Below are 22743 nucleotides of genomic sequence, written 5' to 3'. Positions count from 1 at the left end.
CTCAGAAAACTATTTAGGAATTTTTTAGTAGATAATTTTTTGCTGAATGTGATGTGACCATAAATTCACTGGGTTAAAAAAATCAAATTTATGTCACAGAGAATAAAAAGGTGAGTGACTACACTGTTAATTGGCAATAAAACAATTCATCCAAAATTTATTCAAAGCCTTGGAAAGACATGTCCAGTACCTTCTAGATTTACAGTTGTCCCTTAGTATTCTTGAGGGATTGGTCCCAGAACCCCTGTGGGTACTCAAATCCTCAGATGCTCAAGTTCCTCACATAAAATGGCATAATATTTGCAAAGAACCTATACACATCCTCCCGTATACTTTAAATCACCTCTAGATTGTTTCTAATACCTAGTACAGTGAAAATGCTATGTAAATAGTTGTAAATACAATGTACATAATTTCTGGTGCACGTCAAATTCAACTTCTGCTTTTTGAAACTTTATCAAATATTCTGGATCTGAGGTTGGTTGCACACATGGATGTGAAATCCATGAATACTGAGGGCTGACTGTACACTGATCTTTCTAGAATAACTTGCAGATTTAGAGGAGGAATTGTTAACATTTTACTTTACTATAGGACACTAATTTCAAACAAAAAAAATCTTCATTTTAATAGATAATTAGTATATAAAAGTCCTATAATTTCAAAAGATGTGTAAGAAGGTAATTGTTCTATTTGTTATTCATGTAGTCTAAATTGTGTTGCTACTATCAATGTGCTAAAGAAAATATATTCTACAGTAATAAGATGGACTGATGCATATTTTACTTTATTTGCATATGGCAAAGTAGAGATAAATTTTATTACTTGTGATTTCTGCTCAGACACTATCTTGTGGTTGGACACTTCAGGCATTACAGTATGCAGGCATACCTCCTTTTACTCTGCTTCATTTTATCGCACTTTGCAGATACTGTATTTTTTTCCCCCAAATTGAAGTTTTGTGGCAACACTGTATTGAGGAAGTCTGTCAATGCCATTTTCCAACAGCACTTGTTTACATCGTGTCTCTGTGTCACATTTTGGTAATTCTCCCAATATTTCAAGCATTTTCATTATTATTATATTTGTTACAGTGATCTGCGATCAGAGCTCTTTGATGTCACTTCCATGACTTGATGAAGACTCAGCTATGATGGTTAGCATTTTTAAGCAATGAAGAAAGTCTGTATATTGTTTTTTAGACATAATGCTTTTGCATGCTTTATAGACTACAGTATAGTGTATACATAACTTTTATACTCACTGGGAAACCAAAAACTTCCTGTCCCTTGTTTTATAATGACATTGGCTTTATTGCAGTGGGTCTGGAATCGAACCTACAATCTCTCTGAGGGATGCCTGTGCTGAGACTGTGCTTGTCATGTTCCATTAGCATTTATCAAATTGGCTTTTCATTAGCTATCTAAATAAGTTATTTTCTTAGAAATCAGTGCTATTTATGACAATTAATAATTTGTGTCAGTTTTTATTCTTTTGAAGAATCGATATAAATGAGGATGATGTATTAATAATGAACCAAGTAGGGTAAGCCTAGAGAAAAGGCTATGTTAAAATGAGGCAATCTTTGAGTTTTCAACCAGTGTAGAGTCCTTAGTCACTTTGGTTACAGAGGACACTTGACTTTAGGACAGCAGGGTTCCCCCAGGCATCCTCTGCAGCGCAAATCACTGTGGGCGCAAATGGCAATGCTGCCCAGCAATCCCACAGCTATTCTGTTTCACTGTTGTGTGGCCTGGCAGTAAGATGCTCTTGAAATGTTTTCATCTTACATAGGATTTCCCTTTGGAGTTAAGCTTTTGCTTTTCATAATGATGAAACAAAACTCTGTTGGCTGAGTAATAGGTTCATCACCTAATATCTTGCTTAGTCATCTCTTAGTCCCCCCCCCCTTTTTTTTTTTATAAGTTGGTTTACGTAGCCTTCCAGGCCACTGGCATGTGACTCACAGTGACCAAGCAGCTGGCCAGACTGCCCCCAGAGTGGTAAGGATGCTCACATATACAGCACACAGACCCTGTTACGCAAATGTGGCTGCGAGTTGGCAGGGTTCTTACAACTTGTTACTGCAGTCCCCCCTTCTGGGCAGTCCAAATGAGAGGTGACCTTTGTCCTCCATTTGGCAAGAGCCAGACCCTTCTTGGGCCCCATTGGGGTACCATGGTTTAAGGAGATTGGAGAAACTGGATATGATTTAGCCGTTTGCAACAAAAAAGATTTCCTACTGAGAGGTTAAGAGGTGGGGCTTTACTCTTTAGAAGAGAAATGGGTAAGTAAGAGCAGACTACTTCAAGCGCACAAAGGTTTAGTGTGAGGAAGATTGAAAATTGTTTCCCATCTCCACTCATGAGAGATCAGAAAGTCAGGAGCTTTAGTGGTTTGGGGGAATTTAACAGAAGCTATCACTGTAGGTCGTTTGAAAACCTTGGGCTCTTTCTAATATTGGAGAAATGCTTGTACTCCCAGGATTTGGCTTAACATTGGGAGATTAAAGAGTAAAATTATTCCGTTCCCTTCCTTTTCTATATGGATAGTTGAAAATGAGAAGTGTATCATTATCATATTTTAATAACAAGAACAACATTGCCAACACTTACTGACCTACAATGTGTGAAGCACTATTTTGGGGATTTTAACTCATTTAATCTTTGCAGCCTATGAGGCACATATTCTATTATTATCCTCATTTTGGAGATGAGGAAACTGAGGCTCAGATGGGGTAAGTAAATGACTAATCATATACGGTTGGTAAGATCTGAATCCATAAAGTCTGATTCAGAGCTCTAGCTTTTAGCTACCATGTGATACTGTCTGATTTCTGCCCCCGCCCCCTTCACAGATGTTTTAACACTAAACTAGGGGCAGGAAAGGATTCAGAAAAAATACATTCTCTGAAGGTTTGACAGTAGAGGTGAACAGCAGATAATCATAGCATCTATTCTGTATTTATGTCTAATGCAGGTTCTTGGATTCTACAAGACTTTCTTTTAAAACATAGGTGTACATGCAACCAGAAGTAACACGTTTGATTTTATAATGGTGGCTGGTGGTGGTAAGAATATAAATAGTTTTAGAAGCCAGAATGATAAAAAAAAAAAAAAAAAGATTCTAGTTAAAAAAACAAAAACAAAAACAAAAAACAGTAGTTCTGGGCAATGGCAACAGCAACAGCTCCGTCAGTGACTGTGTGGTCTTAGGTGCCCTCATATGCATCATTCCTGACTTCTTTCCTATGAAATGTGGATCAGGCCTCTCAGGGTAGCTAGGAAGGTGAAGTTATATACTGGATATGAGAGCAACTGGAAGATTATAAAGCTGGGTTCAAACGAAAAGCTTGATTATTTTAGTAAGAAAGTAACACCAGTGTATTTGAACCATCCTGCAGTAGTCTGATTTTGCAGGAATGCACCATATGCTGTGGGGGTTATTTATGTTGATCCCTTAACTCTCCCTCTGTCTTAGAAATGCTGCCTCCTCCAGGAAGGCTTGCTCCTCTCTGCACTGAGCATGTGCTGCTCATACTTGGATTGCGGGTTTACGTATTAGCTTGTTTGACCGTCTCTCCCAGGAGACTCTGAGTCCCTAGAGGCACTGTCTACCGAGCGTGGTATGTCCCAGCAGAGAGCTCACTACATAAATGCATAATAAATTATGTAGAAAGAATATAATCCAAGAAGACAGAGATTATGTTTTCCATATCATCACTTCTAAATTTTACATATATAAAGTATGGTGCTCTGCTAGAGGAGGCACTGAATTGCTGAATAAATAGATTACACATATAATATTTAAAGCATCCATCACCCAGCACTGCTAGTTTTAAGTCTGGCTTGTACCAATCTACTCTGAAAAGTAAGTACATACCTCTCTGACAAGAGCAAAGGAAAGTAAAGTAAGAATGCGACCATAAAGCAATGGGACTAATTTTCACTTGTAATCAGTAAAATCAATCTCCTTATTTTACAGTCACGCCTTGTAAATTAACAGGATTATCTAGATGTCTTATAGCAGTCCTTATAGCTTTAACAAGTAAATCACATATTAAAAAGCTGAGTTCTTTAGCTGAAGGTGCTATTATGAATGGAGTGTGGTCTTCTGGAAGACATTCTGTAAACAGCACTTGAATAAATTTGAAAGCCCATTCTTCAAAATAAAACACGTGCAGAATATGGTATATATCAGATCACAAGAAGGAAAGCAGTATAAATGACTTCCTGTAGGTAATGGGTGTGGACAGGACATGTCTGGTACTAAACTAGCTAAAATCGGTTATGCTAAAAATATTTATGAAATAGACTGAATAACTTTTGATCAGAATTTCCATTTATGTAAGACTTTTACTTCAAGCTTCTAATCTCATCATTAAACAAATATTTAGGTCTCTATTATGTGCCAAAATTATGTACTAATCTCCAAAAGTTGGCAGTAAACTATTTAGCAATTCTTCAGCCTGAAGCATACCCCTGCACCTAAATTCATCTAAATTGACATGTTATAAAAAGTAAGAAATGCTAAGACGTCTTTTAAAGGGTGTTACATTGAGCAAGAGAATATAAACAGTCCTAACTTAGTTCTAACAGGAAATGGGGTTCACAAACTCAAATTTCTTAATTATTCATATCCAAGAGTTTATAATCTTAAAATCTACACCTGGGGAATTAAAAAAATACTATTATAAAATTAAAGTATAACTTTTGATCATTTTTATGTCATTTATCAACATTACTACTGAACTAAGGATTGATAAGTTCAGTGTCTGAGTATTACATACTGGGTGTTAACATGTTCAGTACTGGGTATACATATGTAAAATGAGTCCGTGGGAAGGTTATATTGCTTAAAAATAGCACTCTATAATATCAATACAATTATCTCACATGCACCATTTTGCAGAGGGGAATGAAGAAAAAAATTCTGGAATCACGACAGAGCTGGGCTCTGCCTAGATCATCCTACCTGTGAATGGTGTGGGTCCTACTCTAACGGTACACCTGGGCAGTCACCACTGCCCTCATGGTGATTTGCTATACACTATGGCAATGGTATGTGTGGTTACAAAGTATTGAGGCGAAACTCACAATTCTGGCATCACTGAATACATGTAAAAATGAGCGATCACAGATTATTTTTCCTACCCAGTAATTAATATTATCTGGCAGTTAGTAAGCAGTAAAAATTGGGGGCAATGGATTCAAGGGTAATAGTGATCATTTCAATGGCTTGTCCACATTGAATAGTGAAGACAATCTGAGTATTCTGATCATTTCACAGTGTTTGGGAAGTGCAAGATTACACTTCAGAGGTTAAGGACATGCATCTCCACCCTTGATGTACTGGTTGTACCTAATAACCCATTATGGATTTATCATTCAGCAATGTAATTAGAGTGTCTGTAAACAGGGTTATAGCTCCAACCTAAATTCATCCTTGAGGTTATGATTTCCCTGAGTCTATAAACATTTGTGTAAAAGAGTGAAATACAATGTCCATGAGAAGAAAATTAGACTGAACTACTTTTGACTATCTCTCCTGTGATGGAGATTAAATAGAAGTATGTGTGTACTCAAATACACACATGCATACAAACACAGTCTTTTTAAACTGCATTACCTTTTATACACCCATTTTGAACCTTCCTTAATTTTGTGGTTATTTGTGCCTCCTCACACATTTTTGAGGGAATTTGCTGGAAGAGTCCCACTATCAGCTTGGCGTTTGATTATTCAGCTTGAAGTGGTTTCAGTGTCTCAATGATTTCCCATATTTCAGAAATTCTGAGTAGATTCCTATATTTCATAGGGTAGCTCACTGGTAACTTAAAGGTTCCCAACTTGAAGTTATCAGAACTCCAGGAGACCGCAAAGTTATAACATTGATTTTTTTGGTCAGCTAAAACGGCAATTTATTGTCGAGTCTTTAAAAATTATTTAAGAAACTGTAACCATCATAAAATTAATCTCTAGGAACGTCTGTCCTTTAGACTGCTTCATTCACAGAGGGGTTTAGACATATACAACTACATAAATAAATACATCAGACAATAAACCCTTCATGGCAAGGAGCTCTACCCTCTGTCCTGTTTATATGTCCCAATACCCCTAATGTAGGGCACTGTCACTAAATCTTCATTAGCAATGTGAACAGGTATACTATCACAAAAAATCAGTGTTCTTGACAAACAAATCTAAGACTGCATTAGTTGGCAGGATTCAGAAAAGCAAGAGGTTCTTCTAGGCCCTCACTTGATTCTTCACTCGTATAAGTGAGAATACTTAGATTCCCAGAGGTGCACTATGAAGTCAGAAGGAGTATTACTCCAGTAGTATATCTCCAGCCAGTGTTAGGAGAAGCACAAAGCAAAGTCAGTGAGACACTTTCTTGTCTAATATTTAAGTAAATAACCTTTTTTCTGCTTGTCAGAGTAAGAAATCCCAGCTGCAACACAAATGGACAAAGATAAAGAAAAAATAGCAGTGGGTCAGTCTACTTTTATGGAAGGGGATTTCTCCAGTCTCCTGATGGCAACAGTAACTATTTACTGAACTGTACACAGTCTCAGGGAGTTCCTCACATACTGTACTGGTGTCTGATATCAGGGACTCCTCCACATTCAGGAGAGGTGGAGATTAATCTGCAATCTCAAATAGAGTTTTCAGCCACACAGTCTTGGAATGCAGCAACTCAGTCAGCAGAATACATCTTTTTCTAATTTTTGTTGCACTATGTCAGTTTTTTAAAATTTATACTTTAAACAAAGGCAGAATAGAGCACATGCTTTCATTTGGTTTCCATCACATTCATACAATGTATTTAACATACAACTTGCACCAAAATATCTTCACCTTCACTAGCACTTAGCTTTGTGTGTATGTGTCTGTATGTACATATACAAATAAAAATCTGTGTGAAATAAATTATGTAAAATATTCAAACTATCAATCTTATGTGGTTATGTACTGTACCCTAAATAGGGGTATAGTACATACGTACTGTCAATCTAAATAGGTGCTTGAAACTACAGAATCACAGAATAACTACAACGCCATTTACTTGATTTTTAAAGCAGTGGTGAGAATAATTACATATGTTATTTTCATAAACATATATGTAAATATATCCCATGTCCCTTTATATATAAATTTACAGTTTAATTACTGTGATTAGAGACAGGGTGCATAACTGAGTTAGTGAGCACTGCTCAGAACTAAGGAAGTAAACAGAGACCATAGAAAATCAGCTGAGTAATAAGTGCTTTATGACTCCTCATTAAGTAAATGTATTTACCTTTCATTTAATATGAAGAGGTTTTCTACAAACGATTTCAGTGCTAATTTTATTTTTAGCTTATTGATTGTATAACATAGCTCACTTTGTTGCAAACTCAGATGTGCTGATATGAAAGTATTTGGTACCGATTTAGGAATAGTCGTGATTAATTAGAGGGAGAAGAAAAGAGATAAGAGAAATCTTAATCTAGGAGAAAAAGTTAAAAAGGAAGATGGAGACTTTAAAAAGCATTTTAAAGAACAATCACCTACCAGTTCTACTCGTCCGAAACCTCCGACTCCAAGGGTGTCAATGATGTTGAAATCAGACAGCTTCAGGTTGGCGAAGAAAGCAGCTTCAGCTTCATATCTGGATTTTTTGATGCGAAAAAATGGAAATTTCTTAGAGGTGCCAACACGAGTACCACGTACAACTGTACCGGAATGACATGACTGTGAAACAGGGTTTACCTGCTTAAATTCCATCTTGCTTTTAGAGTCTGCGTTTTCTCACGCTCATAATTTTTTGGTCCCCGTTGTGCAGAATAACATAGATTTGTACTTGTTTTTCAAAGTAGAAAAATACAAAGTACCCACTGCATGTCAGTCATGTGACTGATAAATCCAGTTATCAAATCAAAGTTACATCCTGGTGTTTTTCTACGCGTCTTCTTGTGAGCACGGATTGTTTGAATTGTTCTTTTTCGGTTTTGTTTTGGGTTATTTGGTTTGGCTCGGTTTTGTTTTTGCCGTTCAGATTTTGGATGGCAGTTTCTCATTAGTTTCCCTTATCCGGATACAGGCTGGCAGTGGCTCCTATCAATATTTATTAAAAGCGGCAAGATCATTGAGGTCTCTGGAGTGAAATCACAGCCAGGTTTTATGAAAACAGATCCGAAAAGCTGAGGACTGATGTGAAAATGTCTGAAATGGATGATTTTGGAAGCGTATTCACATTCCTAAAAAGTGTCTTCCCTCCGTTTGTGTCTGCCCACTGACTCTCAGCTAGTCATCCCAGTGTCTTTCTGTTCGCCAGTTTCTTATATGGAAGGTGCAGAGGAGCAAGGACTCTCCTCCAAGAAGTCTAACTATGCACACATGCAAATCTGACACATGCAAGTGGCCAAAATAAGCTGCTGCTGATGAGACAAGTGAATATGAGCAGCTTAAAATATCTCCTTGTTAAAGGCCCTACTATTTTTAGAAAGGGCAGGAAGGCATAAAGATGAAGATGATCCTCCCACTCACTAAAGTCAGGTCAGAGAGTAATTCAGCTGTCTCGAACTATCTGAATAGCTATGTGTAACCCATGACCTTCAGCCAGGTGGTACCTGATTCAGTAGGATGCTATAGATAGACATGATCAACACGCTTGAAATACTGATACTAACACAGCTTGTGTCACTTTTTGGATAGAATCATCCACAGACATGTTTGGTGTTAGGCTGTGTAACGTTTTAGCTATTCCATTATAATCAAACACAAACTCAGACTCCCCACGTGGGAGAAATGTGAAACGGCTTTCCAGGTGAGATTTGAACATTCTCCAATTTACAACCACAGTTCTGGTTTTTAACATGTCAATTCTTGAAAAATTCACAAGTGGGTAAAAACATTGTTTTTCATTATTAGCTGATTATGGGAAATCAACTCCCTATAATAAACCTCTATAAGTAAGGCTGCTAGTCAATCTGCATGGTATTTGCAGACTCCTCTCATTAACTACACAATCAAGAGATCAACATAGCACTTCAAGAGGTAGTTTTCTAGAATGGAACGCAAGCAACAAATGCACATTTCTGGCATGCCAACTGGCTCCCTACTTTTGGAAAATTAAAACTCCATCCCATTTAAAGGGCCAGTGGCAGAGTTCACACCAACAGGTGCTTAAAAAGACATCTGTTTGGATCAGACTCCGTGATAGTTTGTGTTCAAGCATTTCCTGGCAGTCAGATTCTTAATGAGATTGTTTTTGAATAACATCCTATGTGCTTGCTGGACTTAGAAATCTCAGATGCACAGAGGGTAAACTCTTTCAGATTATTTTGATATCATTTTATACATTTAAAGTATGGTGTTATTACTTATAACTCTTGAAGATGCACCCCCTCCCAATCCTTACACTTGGGCTCTGTAAAATTAGGCTGGAAATATCCAAGTAAGTGGTCAGCCATTTGTTGCACATCAGAACTACCTGAGCACCTTTTAGAAACTACTTAATCTGGGTAGTGAATCAGCAATCTCTGGAAGCAGTATCAAATATCCACATTTTTAAAGCTCCCTGGATGATTCTGATGCACTGTAAGGGTTTAGGACCATAGTTCTGAACACCTCAAGGGGTTCCAGAAGCCACAGAAGGATCTTGGGGTGGATTAAAATGGTCCAGGAAAATCAGTAGCTGCCCAATGAGTCTGGGGTATGATGCATTCATGTCAAAAGAATTGGGGGTTATTATAACTTGTCCTTTGCTCCTACCCCTGTCATTCTAGACCCATAGGAATGAACAGTAGCTCTGTAATGGCTATCACAGCTTTTAAAAAAGCAACATGGATAAAAAGACATGCAGAATGCAAAACTTACAAGGTGGTTACTTTGTGTTTGCCCTTCTACAGCAAAATCCTTTTGACTTAGTTTACAGTTACTGTCTGATCATGTTTTAATTAATGGATGGGAGGGATGTATTAAATCTCATGTTAAACAGTAGAGATTTTCTTTGTAGCCATTAAAATCTGCTTAAATATATACTGCCTTCTATACTGGAAACACCAATTACAGTTAAGTATTTCATGTGTTTTAATGAAAAGAGATTGGTAACCTTGTCATCATACTTTGCTAATCTTCGTTAATTACTTTGCTGTTATTTCTAGGTAAATTTTTAAAGTACTACTAGTTGGGTGATTTTTATCTAATGGTTGGTGAGATACATTTTGAAGGGGCTTTTGGATAATTGTGCTCTTGATCTTCACTTCTGCTGTATTTGCCTCAGGTGATTCTGGGGGAAGCCCAACAACATAAGAACATGACCAAGCTGTTCCTCTTTTCTACCAAGGAAGTGCTAGTTGCTTAGTACTTCATACCTATTTTTTCTCATTGAGGTTACCCTTTAGGGAGTCTCATCACCACACAGACTCTGTATACTTTTCTTTTTTGAATCAACAGCTTTGTTTTTTCACCATGGAAATCACCACCGGAAGAGACCTTTGTACAAAAAAGCTAAAAGTACAGATGAATTAGCTTCTGCAGGTATCTAACCACTCAAGCTTGTAACTTGGAGGGACATTTTCATTCTTTCTTATTACTCAGGGATTATTTGAAAATAATTTGCATCCCTCAATTATGTTCTACTTCTTTTAATTAATGATAATTTTGAATGGGAAAGGAGACTAAATAAACTGGTTAAGTAAATGGCTGCTGTTCTATAAAATCCTTCTGCCTAAAGGAGGTAAACGTGGAACACAAGTTCCTAGATAACGTACTACTGTGGGGTACCGGGGCCAAGAAATAAGGCCCCGCTTCACGCAGTTCTAAGATCCACCTGTGCAGAAGTGTTTATGAGAGGGACAGTTGCCAAGTGCTAAGGGAAACATCTATCAGCAAGACATACAGTTCCTGATGTTTCCTTGCTTAAAATCTAGCAAGGAGTATAAGGTATATTTTCTAATGTTCCTTAGTTTGGGATACAGATTTTTTTCAAAGAATATTATTATTTACAGCTGATCCTTGAACAATGCAAAGCTTAGGGACGCCAACCTTTCTACAGTCAAAAATTCACATATAATTTATAGTGGGGCCTCCATATGCACAGTCTTCCTGAATCTGCCATTCCGTGTCTGCCCGTTCACCAACTGGATCGCATAGTATTTGCTACCGAAAAAAATCCACAGATCAGTGGACCCACGCAGTTCAAACCTATGTTATTCAAAAGTCAACTGTATTCATGTATTTGTTTTAATATGGGGTTAGAGCTATGCATCCTCCTTCCAGAGAAGTGTACATACCAACGTACCCTGTCTGCATCTAACTTGAGGAAGCTTAAAAACCCTCAAAATAGGTTAACAACATGAAAAAAACTATACAACAAGAGAGTAAGTGTGCTGGGTGAGGAAGACAGATAATATATTATTTCTCAAACATGCCTGACCATAAGATTCACCTGGGCCTATGGTGATCAGATCCACCTAATCTGTAAGGGCTACTATTTAAATAAATAGTGAAATATAGAACTTTTAAGAACTGCTTAAAAAGAAAATGATTTTTCTAGAAAAAAGCGCCTAAGATCTAGAAGGCCTAGATTTTTCACCTCCTCTTTTTGTTTCTGCTTATATACCCGGGGAGGTTCTAAAAGACATGAAAGCGTAAAGGCACAGGTGTAAAGAGGATGAGACCAAGACGTACATCAAAGTCCAGAAACAGAAAAATACTGGAATAATCTTAACCTCTCTTTCTCCATCTAAAACTACACATCTATCCAGTATTACATTTACTTCCTTTCAGAATCAGATAATAACCCTTAGTTTGCATTTTCTATCTCTTCCAACAGCAGCAGCGTCCACAAAACCGAGGAGTAAGAATCAGACGTCCTTTTTTATTCACACAATTGTTTTTTGTTGTTGCCATATACCCACAAAATCAATTCTGTCTCCATTTCGAAATAACAGAATTATGTTCTATTCCTTATGACTGACCATTATTATTAAGAAGCAAACACTTCTCCTTAATACTGAAAACCAAATACAAAGATTCAATAACCCAGAGCAAAAATGTATGGAAATTAAGATTTTTATCTTTTCCTTGATATTACAATAACAGAAATGGTTCAGAATTATTTTTCAAAGCAAACAATAGTATGTGCAGCTTTAAAGTAGGTCCAACAACCAAAGGAACATAACAGTAGTTCCAGATGGGATACAAAAGCCAGTAATTAAGAGCCAGTGGAAGAGCAGACTAATGTGGCCCCATCTGAGGTAGCCCAGCTCGTCTGTCCCGCAAATCAGTTCCAGAAGTCTGCTCTAAATGTCTCTGAGGAAAGTCAAGTAAAGTCTTAGCACCTTCTAACTCACATGCAAATCAGTTCCCACTGCTTTGCCTGTGCTCATCTGCTCTTGGTGTATTTATATTTCCTGTTGAATTTCATTCGATCAGTTCTTGGGGGAAACCTATAAAATGTTTCAGTAAATACTCATGGGCTCTCATCTATGACTAAGTTTCCTATTCCATAACTTGTAATAGGTAAGACGAGATCATCGATGTCTCCGCTGGACTTGAACATGATGCAAGAGCACATCCTAGTACAGACGAACGCTCATGACTCGTGGTCCTATTTCCGTCAGTGACTCTGTACTTACAAGTCCTGACTTCTTCAACATTCAGGCCTTTGTAGAAGTATCAACAAACATACACTTAAGTAAATAAGTATGATTTGTATAAAGTCAGAATCCTAGCTTGCTTAAATGTTCAGATAAATGCCTAGAAATCCTTTCACTTTTTATGTGATCAAAGAACATTGAACTCTATAAATAATAATCTACAGAAGTAATTTAAAGGGGTAAGAACTTTCAAAAAAATCAGACTTAAACATAAAATAGATACCTGGTCTAAGATATAGGCAAGCTATAATACTGGCCATCTACCTAAAAAACACTTTGGTACATAGGATTTTAGTCAATAATAGTTTCTGATTTAATGAAGCTTGGTGCATTAAGTTGTAGGTCTAGTAGAATAAGTACAAATTCAGCCAGATAAGTGGCCATAGAGAAAGTAGAATTGGTCCCTGGACCAATAATACTTATTTGCATATTTAGAACAGATGTGATTCGGGCTTTTTTAACTTTGTGTATGTGAAAACAGTACATGTCCTATGCCCCTGATTCTAAAATGTTTGGAATTAAAGGTTAGTCCCTAAGGTAAGAATGGGTGGTCTTTATTAAATCTATAATCAAGTCATCAATCATCTTCTCAATTTAATTGCTTTATTAAAGTCTCATTGTTAAATTAAACTTTAAAAGCAGAGTTTTTTTTACTTCATTTGAAAACTGTGAACTATTTTATATTGTATAGGGGAGTTATTTCCAATTGAAATACTGTTTTTCAAATAAGGATTTACAAACATCCCTATTACTATAAGGTTTTTAAAAACCCTTTAGACATAAGAGACCCTATTCTTAAAAATCTAAACAAAAAGGGATGATTTCTAATTTATTCGGCCATAAAGCATATAGGTAGAGTCACTATTCTTTTAGTAGTGGTAAAAACTTGAAGAAATAAAAAGTTTGAAAGTAACAATGAATATAAAGTATTTCATTATGTCAATTTTCTCTAGAAAATGTAATCTCTTCACGGATTTTGAGACATTAGCTTGCTTCCTCTATTTTCAAAATTGTGGTTTCCAGAAACACAGCCATTTTTTAAGTACTCTAGCCATGAACTGGTTCTACATATTTTTCAGATACATTCCCCTGAGGAGATAGAGCCAATAGGAATGCACAGGGAAATTGGTTTTCTCATATCGGCTGCATAATAAGAACGATAATAATGCAAATATTTTGCATTTAGGAAGCACCTGTCTTTTCTTTGAAGGACTAAAATTTCTTTCATTTAATTTAGCCTCCCTGATTCTCTGTGAAGATGGAATAAAAAATAATTTCACTTCTATTTTGCAACTGGGTAGACCAGTTATTGATGTGATTGATTTCAGTAATTCCACACTAGAATAACTGGGGCTGGAAGCCTTGGGTATGTTTCACATCATGGCATATCTATACTTATTCCAAAAACTTCATTTTAAACAAGATAGAGAATCACACAACTTTAAAGATGTTTGTATCTCGAAGGATTAAGATACTAACATAGTTCAAAATCTAGATCAACACCACTGGGAGCTCATCTAATCCAACCTTCACATTTTTAAAAATGAGAGAGCTAAGTCCAGAGATGGTAAGTGACTGAGCCACAGTCACAGAGACGCAGGCATAAGGGACTGGTGATTTGACTTGTGGTCTGTGATGCTTTTTACTGTCTGTTTCTATCTTCACAGTTTTTATAATACTCTGTATTTGAAGAACAAAGCAAACATACAAGTTATAAAATATATTTTCATAATATGCTATTTTATTATGGATTTAAGTCAAGAATGTGACTTCTGTAGCTAAGCACTGATGCCTTCTTGTATGTGGTGTGGTATGTGTGTATGTGCACCAGTTAAATGAAAGGACTCGAAACAAAAGTACAATGACGCTCAAAAGATAGTTTTTAAAAATTCAAATATCAGAGCAGAATTTGTAAAAGATGTGCGAGGATACGCTACCTGCTGTTAGCTTAAAATGTATTGACCAATATGCATTTTTAGCTACTCAATTTTTAAATAGATTCCATATTGAATTGAATTTTTCTCTTTCTAAAATAAGGGCCTAAGTAAATACATACTGCCATGGAAAAAATGGCAAAAAGGAATTGATATATTTTCCCCTATGGTGTTTGTTACTTTAACAGACTCACTGGCCCATAATAGAAAGTTATTTATTAAGTTATTCAGCAATTATTATTTTTGCTTTCGAGAATATGGATACTTGAATGTATGCAATCACACATAAAAGCATGCAGTGCCCAACTTTATTTCTGCCAGGAGAGAGATTTCCTTCACATAAATGGACAGCCATCAGAGGCCAGGGTCTGAGGAAGTTCTCTCTCATCTCAGTGCAGATTAATTTCCTCCTCCTCCCTTTCCTACATCTCAGACTCTCATCCTGAGTCCTTTGCTTACGGTTGTAGACCAGGATGGTGCAGACTGGCACAGCACAGCTTCCCAAGGCCAGGAAGGTGAGGTTTAAGGGGAAAGAAGACAGGTGAAAATGATACCTCCTGCCTTCACTGCTCCAACACGTCTGCCTGGGAAGCCTCCCTCATCCTCATCCTTCGGCCTCCTGCCACCCCAGCGTTAACACCCCTCACAGCAGCACTCCCACTCAGTTTCCAGGAGGACTGTGTTTGCCACAGATTACATTATAAAGAAGGGATGGGTAAAGACATCCCAAGTTTTCCCCTCAAATACAAAAATTTATTTTTCCACCACAGAACTAAGAAGTCTTTGCCTTTTCTGATAGGCCTCTGATAGGCCATTTTTTAGATGAGGGTTAAAATATTCAAAAACAAACAAACAAACAAACAAAAACAAGAGAAAGTTTAAGCTTAATTAAACCTTGTTCTCTTAATCAAAGGATCAGTCAGGAGATTGAACAGGGAACAGAAGGATTAGCAAGACTTAACACCAGGGTTCAGCTTCTATTTCTGGACCTTTACTATGTTCACCCTTTTTTTATGGCTCCTCTTTTATCTCTGAAGGATTCTGCATGAACTTCAGAGACAGGAAGCTTAGGGACGTGGTCATTGTCACAGTGCGTCAAAGGAAGAAAAGGCAATAAAATGCAGTGTATGGGGCAAGAAGAAAATTGAGAAGACTATACGCTACCCTCGCAGGCCTCTAGGAATATAAGAAAGGAAGTGATCAGGGAGTAGGTCCAGGACCAACCTGACCAACACATTTCCTTTTCTTCAAAATGCAAGGTTTGTACTAGACGTGTCTATAACGCTCATTTGCAGATGAACTGTTCTGGGATTGCAAGTGTCCTGAGAAATACAACTTCTCAGAAAGCCCTAGTACCCACATTTTCTTTTTCCTCCTTTGTGTCCTCTGATCCCTGACTCCTGAAGCTCTTATTTTCGGAAATACTAACAGAGGCTATAACTTAAAGGCATCTTGCCCTCAGCTTCTGGTATGCAAGGAAGGCAAGCAGTTGGAAAATATATGTCCTGATGTTCAAAATAGAACTGTAAATGCATTTCACCATAGATTCTTGTAGACCAGAGGTTCCTTCTCACCTAGGATTCATATCAGAATTACTGGTTGAGTTAAACACAGACCTTGACAAAAACTTAGGATTTCAGACCAGGCATTGGTATTTTAAAATAGGATTCATGCGTAAGTCTCTATCATGGTTAATTACCAAGGTTAATGACCGTATGTAAGTTTTAATGAACTATTCATATTAATTTGATATGTATGTGACAGACACTTATCACAACGTGTACAAGTATCACAGGGTAATGTGTCCCAAGTTCCAGTTATTCTCAAATGATTTTTGAGAATGCTATCCATTCTCAAAATGGGGAAAGTGTGTCTATCTTTTCCTGAGTGAGAACATATTAAGCAGAAAGAAAGAAAATTAAGCAAAAATGTTGCCGTGTCAAATTGTTCAGTAATAGCGGTGGTGCATTTATCAAATGAATGAATTCTCAGAAAATACCATGTATTTGTTATCAAGTCATTGCCATCTGGATGCAAAATCTGGCACTGTTCTATGCTGCAGGCAATAGAACTGAATAATAAAGCAATCGATAGGGCTTGGGGCTTTTTTTTAAAAAAGGGGGATTTCCGTATTTTATTCAGATTTCCTTAGGTGTTACCCGATGTCCTTTTTCAGTTCCAGAACCCCATCCAGGATGCCACATCACATGTAGCTGTCACACCTCCGTAGATTCTCTCTGGCTGCGCCGAGTTTCTCAGACGTGCCTTGTTCGTGCTGACCTTGACAGTCTGAGCAGTACCAGTCAGGTGTTTTGTACATATTTCTCAGTGGGGGCAAATTTGATGTTTTTCTCATTATTTCACTCATTATAAGTTGTGGAGAATGAAGTAAAGTGCCCTTTTCATCACATCATATCAAGGACATATGCTATGGATATGACATCATGGACCCTGATCATCTGGCTGAGGTATTAATTCTATAGTTTTTGACAGAGTACATACTTACAGGAACCAAGAAATGCAACAGGAGCTCTATTAAAATGTGGTCTTCTCCATAATTTTTTACCTTAGCATGTGTCCCCCCTCAAGACGAATTCACTTTACAAAAAAGGCATTACACATTTCCACGCTGCTAAGGTGTCTGCACAATGATTCAAAAGGCTCACAATAAAATACACTGGTTAGGATTTGCACAGATGGCCACAGTATTTGAAGCTGGTGTCTCTCCATACATTTTTTATACAAATCACAGGAGTGAAGAGATAATGGTGATAAAGGAAAAACTCAATATCCTTAAATCACTGCTTCTTTTCTATAATGGTATGGAATTATTATAATAATTGTCTCTCACAGTACATGCCTCATTTGTCATGGAAGTTTAGAATTAATTTGTAATCAGATTTCACTTTAGCTATACCTTTGACTTAAATAAATAATGCTGTAACACTTAAACTGAACTTCACTCCTGAGTTAGCACATATTGGCAATTTTTCTGTGCTTTTAACAATGGTTTTTAAAGAGGGGTACTCACTAACAGATTGCAGAGAACACTAAGTGAATTATTTCAATATGAAGTTGCTAAACTATGTACCTAAAGTGAAAAACGATGAATTTGGTCTATCTTACCACCTCATAAAGCTCCTGATCTGATAACTACATATTTTATTGAATAGCATGAAATAATCCTCTCCTTTTTTATAATTAATAAATAATAGAGTGAAAAGAAGGAAATTAGGAGGGACATTCAGACCTATTATGGTTATTCTTTATACCACTTAACAGGTAGAGAATATTTTTTCAATATTTGACTTCCTTTTCCTCCCAGATTTTTTTAGGGATAGAGTTGACATTTTGGCTACAACCTATTCTCAATTCTCTTTTTGTGATCTCCTTTTCTTCATCCAGGTTATTAAATTTTCTCTCAGGAGTTACCAGCTGACCAAGTTCACATGGCCTTGGTGGATTAATTTGGTTTTTCAAGGTCTTTTAACAATAAAGCAAGCTACATTTGTGATGAGAGCATCCCTTTGACTTGCCTCTCTCTACCATGTTTAACAATCTGGATGTTGGATATCCATTTAAGTGTTCACAGGGCAGACAGCATCTGATTGGATTCTCAGTCTGATGTGCCCCTCTTGTAACTTTGCAGACATAACAGAACTGCAGATAGAGGACAGAAAACCTTTCTTCCCCTTTAGAACAGGAAATTGATGAACTGGAGGTGAGAGCCTTAGAAACATGTACTGTATCTTGGCACCTGTGAGCAGTGTCCTGTGCAGTGAACTAGAAGGAAACTGGGATTTAGAGGGTGGGCTGCAGAGAAGGGTGGTCTCTCCTTCCAAGTGGAAAGCTGAAAGGGTCACATAGTTTCTCGCTGTAGAACTACAGAGTATTTGGCCAGGTATAGGAAAAAATGGATGGAACATAAACTTCAATGTAAATGTATAAAATATATCAAATATGAGGCAAACAATTACGAATTGTGGAAATCTGTCTTTAGCAATGATTACTCTATTTTTACTGAACTACAAAGGATATTTCAGTAGTAATGAAATTATACTATGGTGCTATTTGTACAAAGATACCACTTAAGAAATGTAACAGAAAACAGGTGATAGATGGATAGTTGGTCTGTGGAGTTTTGTTCTTTAAAAAGCTGATATATTGACATTCTGGTGCCAACACATCCACTGCTATAATGATAATTGCTTCAGAAACAAGATTCCTACAGGCCATTCTTGCCAAAGTGTGGATAATTAAATCACCAACACAGGCCACAAGATGACCTTGATGTAAGTGAGTTCGTTGGCTTGCCAAAGTTAACTTTTATTTCTAAATTGTGCTACAGCCTATGTATGAAGCTGAAATAAGCCTAAAATTTATGCTTCTTGTAAGAGACAAGATTTGAAAAAGATTCATAAAAGTGATTATTAATTTCCAGAGTGATACTTGCTCGCTGGAAAGCAAAAATGTAAAAAAGTAGCAGTAAGAATTACTGCAGTTGTAGGTTTCAGGAGGCTAACATTACAGTTGCAGGCCTTGTCTCTGTCTAGAAAATATTTACATATAGGAAGTAAATTCTACTACTATCTGTCTATTCTTAAATATAACAGTTTAGAGTACTGCAAGGCAATTTGTTTAGAGAGAAGACCTTTCTTAGGTGCATAACAAAGGAAATGTGATATCTAACATATCAGTGGATCAAGAATCTGCTGAAAGGCAAAAGGCTCTTTAAACCATCAGTTTAAGTTTGAGGGAAAGCATCCCTACAAATAAAAGTCCAGGACCTGGACGGCTTCACTGGGGAATTCTACTAAACATACAAAGAAGAACTCATCACCAGTCCTTCTCAAACTCTTCCAGAAGATTGAAAAGGAGGGAATACTCCCAAACTTCATTCTATCAAGCCACCATCACCCTGGTACCAAAACCAGGCAAAGACACTATCGAAAAAGACAATTACAGACAAATACCACTGATAAACTTAGATGCAAAAATCCTTATCAAAATATTAGCAAATACAATCCAACAACACATAAAAAAGATTATACATCATGACCAAGTGGGGTTAATCCCAGGGACACAAGGCTGGTTCAACATACACAAATCAATCAATGTAATACATCACATCAACAAGAGAAAAGACAAAAACCACATGATCATCTCAATCGATGCAGAAAAAGCACTTGATAAAATTCAATACCCATTTATGATAAAAAACTCTCGCCAAAGCGGGTATAGAGGGAACATATCTCAACATAATAAAAGCTATATATGACAAACCTACAGCCAGCATAGTACTCAACCGTGAAAAACTCAAAAGATTCCCACTAAAATCTGGCACAAGACAAGGCTGCCCACTATCACCACTCCTATTCAACACAGTCTTGGAAGTCCTAGCCACAGCAGTCAGGCAAGAGAGAGAAATTAAAGAGATCCAAATTGGAAAAGAAGAGGTAAAAGTGTCACTATATGCCAATGACATGATACTATATATAGAAAACCCTAAAAGGTCCACACAAAAACTACTAGAGCTGATTGAAGAATTCAGCAAGGTAGCAAGTTACAAGACTAATGTTCAAAAATCTGTTCCATTTCTTTACACTAACAATGAATCAACCAAAAAAGAAAGTAAAGGAACAATCCCTTTTAAAATAGCACCCAAAGTAGTAAAATACCTAGGAATAAATCTAACCAAGGAGGTGAAAGATTTATACACAGAGAACTATAAAACACTGATGAAGGAAATTAAAGAAGACTTGAAAAAATCGAAAGATATCCCATGCTCCTGGAGTGGAAGAATCAATATTGTTAAAATGGTCACACTGCCCAAGGCAATCTACAGATATAATGCAATTCCTATCAAATTACCCAGGACATATTTCACAAAACTAGAACAAATCGTAATTAAATTTATATGGAACCACAAAAGACCTAGAATTGCCAAAGCATTACTGAAGAGAAAGAAAGAGGCTGGAGGAATAACTCTCCCAGATTTCAGACAATACTATAGAGCTACAGTCATCAAGACAGCATGGTATTGGTACAAAAGCAGACATACAGAGCAATAGAATAGAACAGAGAGCCCAGAAATGAACCCACAAATTTTTGGTCAACTAATCTTTGACAAAGGAGGCAAGAATATACAATGGAATAAAGACACTCTCTTCAGCAAATGGTGCTGGGAAAACTGGACAGCAGCACGTAAATCAATGAAGGTAGAACACTCCCTTACACCATACACAAAAATAAACGCAAAATAGATCAAAGACTTAAACATAAGACAAGATACAATAAACCTCCTAGAAGAAAATATAGGCAAAACATTATCTGACATACATCTCAAAAATGTTCCTCTAGGGCAGTCTACTCAAGCAATAGAAATAAAAGCAAGAATAAACAAATGGGATCTAATGAAACTTAACAAGCTTCTGCACAGCAAAGGAAACCATAAGTAAAACAAAAAGACAACCTACAGAATGGGAGAAATTTTTTGCAAATGACACCAACAAAGGCTTGATCTCCAGAATATATAAGCAGCTTATACGACTTAATAAGAAAAAAACAAACAACCCAATCCAAAAATGGGCCAAAGACCTAAACAAGCAATTCTCCAAGGAAGAAATACAAATGATCAATAGGCACATGAAAAAATGTTCAGTATCACTAATTACCAGAGAAATGCAAATCAAAACTACAATGAGGTCTCACCTCACACCAGTGAGAATGGCCATCATTCAAAAATCCACAAATGACAAATGCTGGAGAGGCTGTGAAGAAAAGGCAACCCTCCTACACTGCTGGTGGGAATGCAGGTTGGTGCAACCACTGTGGAAAACAGTATGGAGATTCCTCAAAAGACTAGGAATAGACTTACCATGTGACCCAGGAATCCCGCTCCTGGGCATATATCCAGAAGGAACCCTACACCTGCACCCCAATGTTCACAGTAGCACTGTTTACAATAGCCAAGACATGGAAACAGCCTAAATGTCCATCAACAGATGACTGGATAAAGAAGATGTATATTTCTACAATGGAATACTATTCAGCCATAAAAACCAACAACATAATGCCATTTGCAGCAACATGGATGTTCCTGGAGAATGTCATTCTAAGTGAAGTAAGCCAGAAAGAGAAAGAAAAATACCATATGAGATCATTCATATGTGGAATCTAAAAAAAAGAAAGAAAGAAAGAACAAAGAGAACAGAACAGAAAGAGACTCATAGACATAGAATACAAACTTGTGGTTGCCAGGGGGAGGGGAGTGGGAAGGGACAGACTGGGAGTTCAAAATTTGTAGATACTGACAGGCATATGTAGAATAGATAAACAAGATTTTACTGTATAGCACAGGGAAATATATACACGATCTTGTAGTTGCTCACAGCAAAAAAGAATGCAACAATGAATATATGAATGTTCACGTATAACTGAAGAATTGTGCTCTAAACTCGAAATTGACATGACACTGTAAACTGATTATAACTCAAAAAAAAGTTTGAGGGAAAGCAAGCTCAGTAAGATACTTATCAGATATTTCAAAGACCTAGGATCTAGAAAGTATGACTGTTTGTTTAATAGTTAAGACCCCAAATTATCCAGCACCATCAAGAAATGGGGTGTTCCACCAAGAAGCACATCGTTTAGATCACTTGAAGCTTAATATCCCTTCTAACTACCACACAGATTTCTCTCACCTCTTTTTTAGAGCATCAATATTCTGAGAATGAATTATTTTATTTCAAAACATTTAAAAGCAGAATTTACTGAACACAGTAGAGCATTCAGCGGATGACTCCAAACCATAATTTAAAAATATTAATTACTGTGCTGTTACTTCTATTTAAGATGATCTTAATAAAACTTCTATAGTATAACATTGTTATTTGTTGCTCAGTTTTTAAGTATTATCTCTTAATAAGAGTCAGGAATCCTGTCTTACCTCTCATTTCTGACCCAGACACACTTATTTTCTAGGAGCCATAAAGCCAGATAGCCAAATTGGTTAGAAATGCACCTATAATATATTTATGCAATCAATGGGTACCTAAGGAGACAATCATGTAAGATGGTTAAAACGTATCTGGAGCCAGTCTGCTTTGGATAAATCCCAGCTCTGTTGTTCAATGGCTACGTGAGTTTGAATAGCTACAG

General features: G+C 36.9%; 1 protein-coding gene across 4 annotated transcripts in view; it reads right to left on the bottom strand.

Moving 5' to 3' along the window:
• Positions 1 to 22743, bottom strand: part of PRKG1 (protein kinase cGMP-dependent 1) — a 1107834-nt gene that overhangs the window by 32089 nt on the left and 1053002 nt on the right. For 3 of the 4 annotated variants that reach the window (XM_032491411.1, XM_006181681.3, XM_032491412.1), the window contains exon 10: positions 7557 to 7653. In XM_032491411.1, the coding sequence (XP_032347302.1) occupies positions 7557 to 7653 (97 nt within the window). Of the gene's footprint in view, positions 1 to 7556; positions 7654 to 7754; positions 8420 to 22743 lie in introns of those variants that run through there. The other variant, XM_032491413.1, reaches the window with a different exon arrangement.

This window comes from Camelus ferus, chromosome 11, assembly GCF_009834535.1.
Source record: "Camelus ferus isolate YT-003-E chromosome 11, BCGSAC_Cfer_1.0, whole genome shotgun sequence".
NCBI lineage: Eukaryota > Metazoa > Chordata > Mammalia > Artiodactyla > Camelidae > Camelus > Camelus ferus.
The sequence above is the reverse complement of the archived record's forward strand: the minus strand, read 5'-3'. Positions and strand labels throughout refer to the sequence as shown.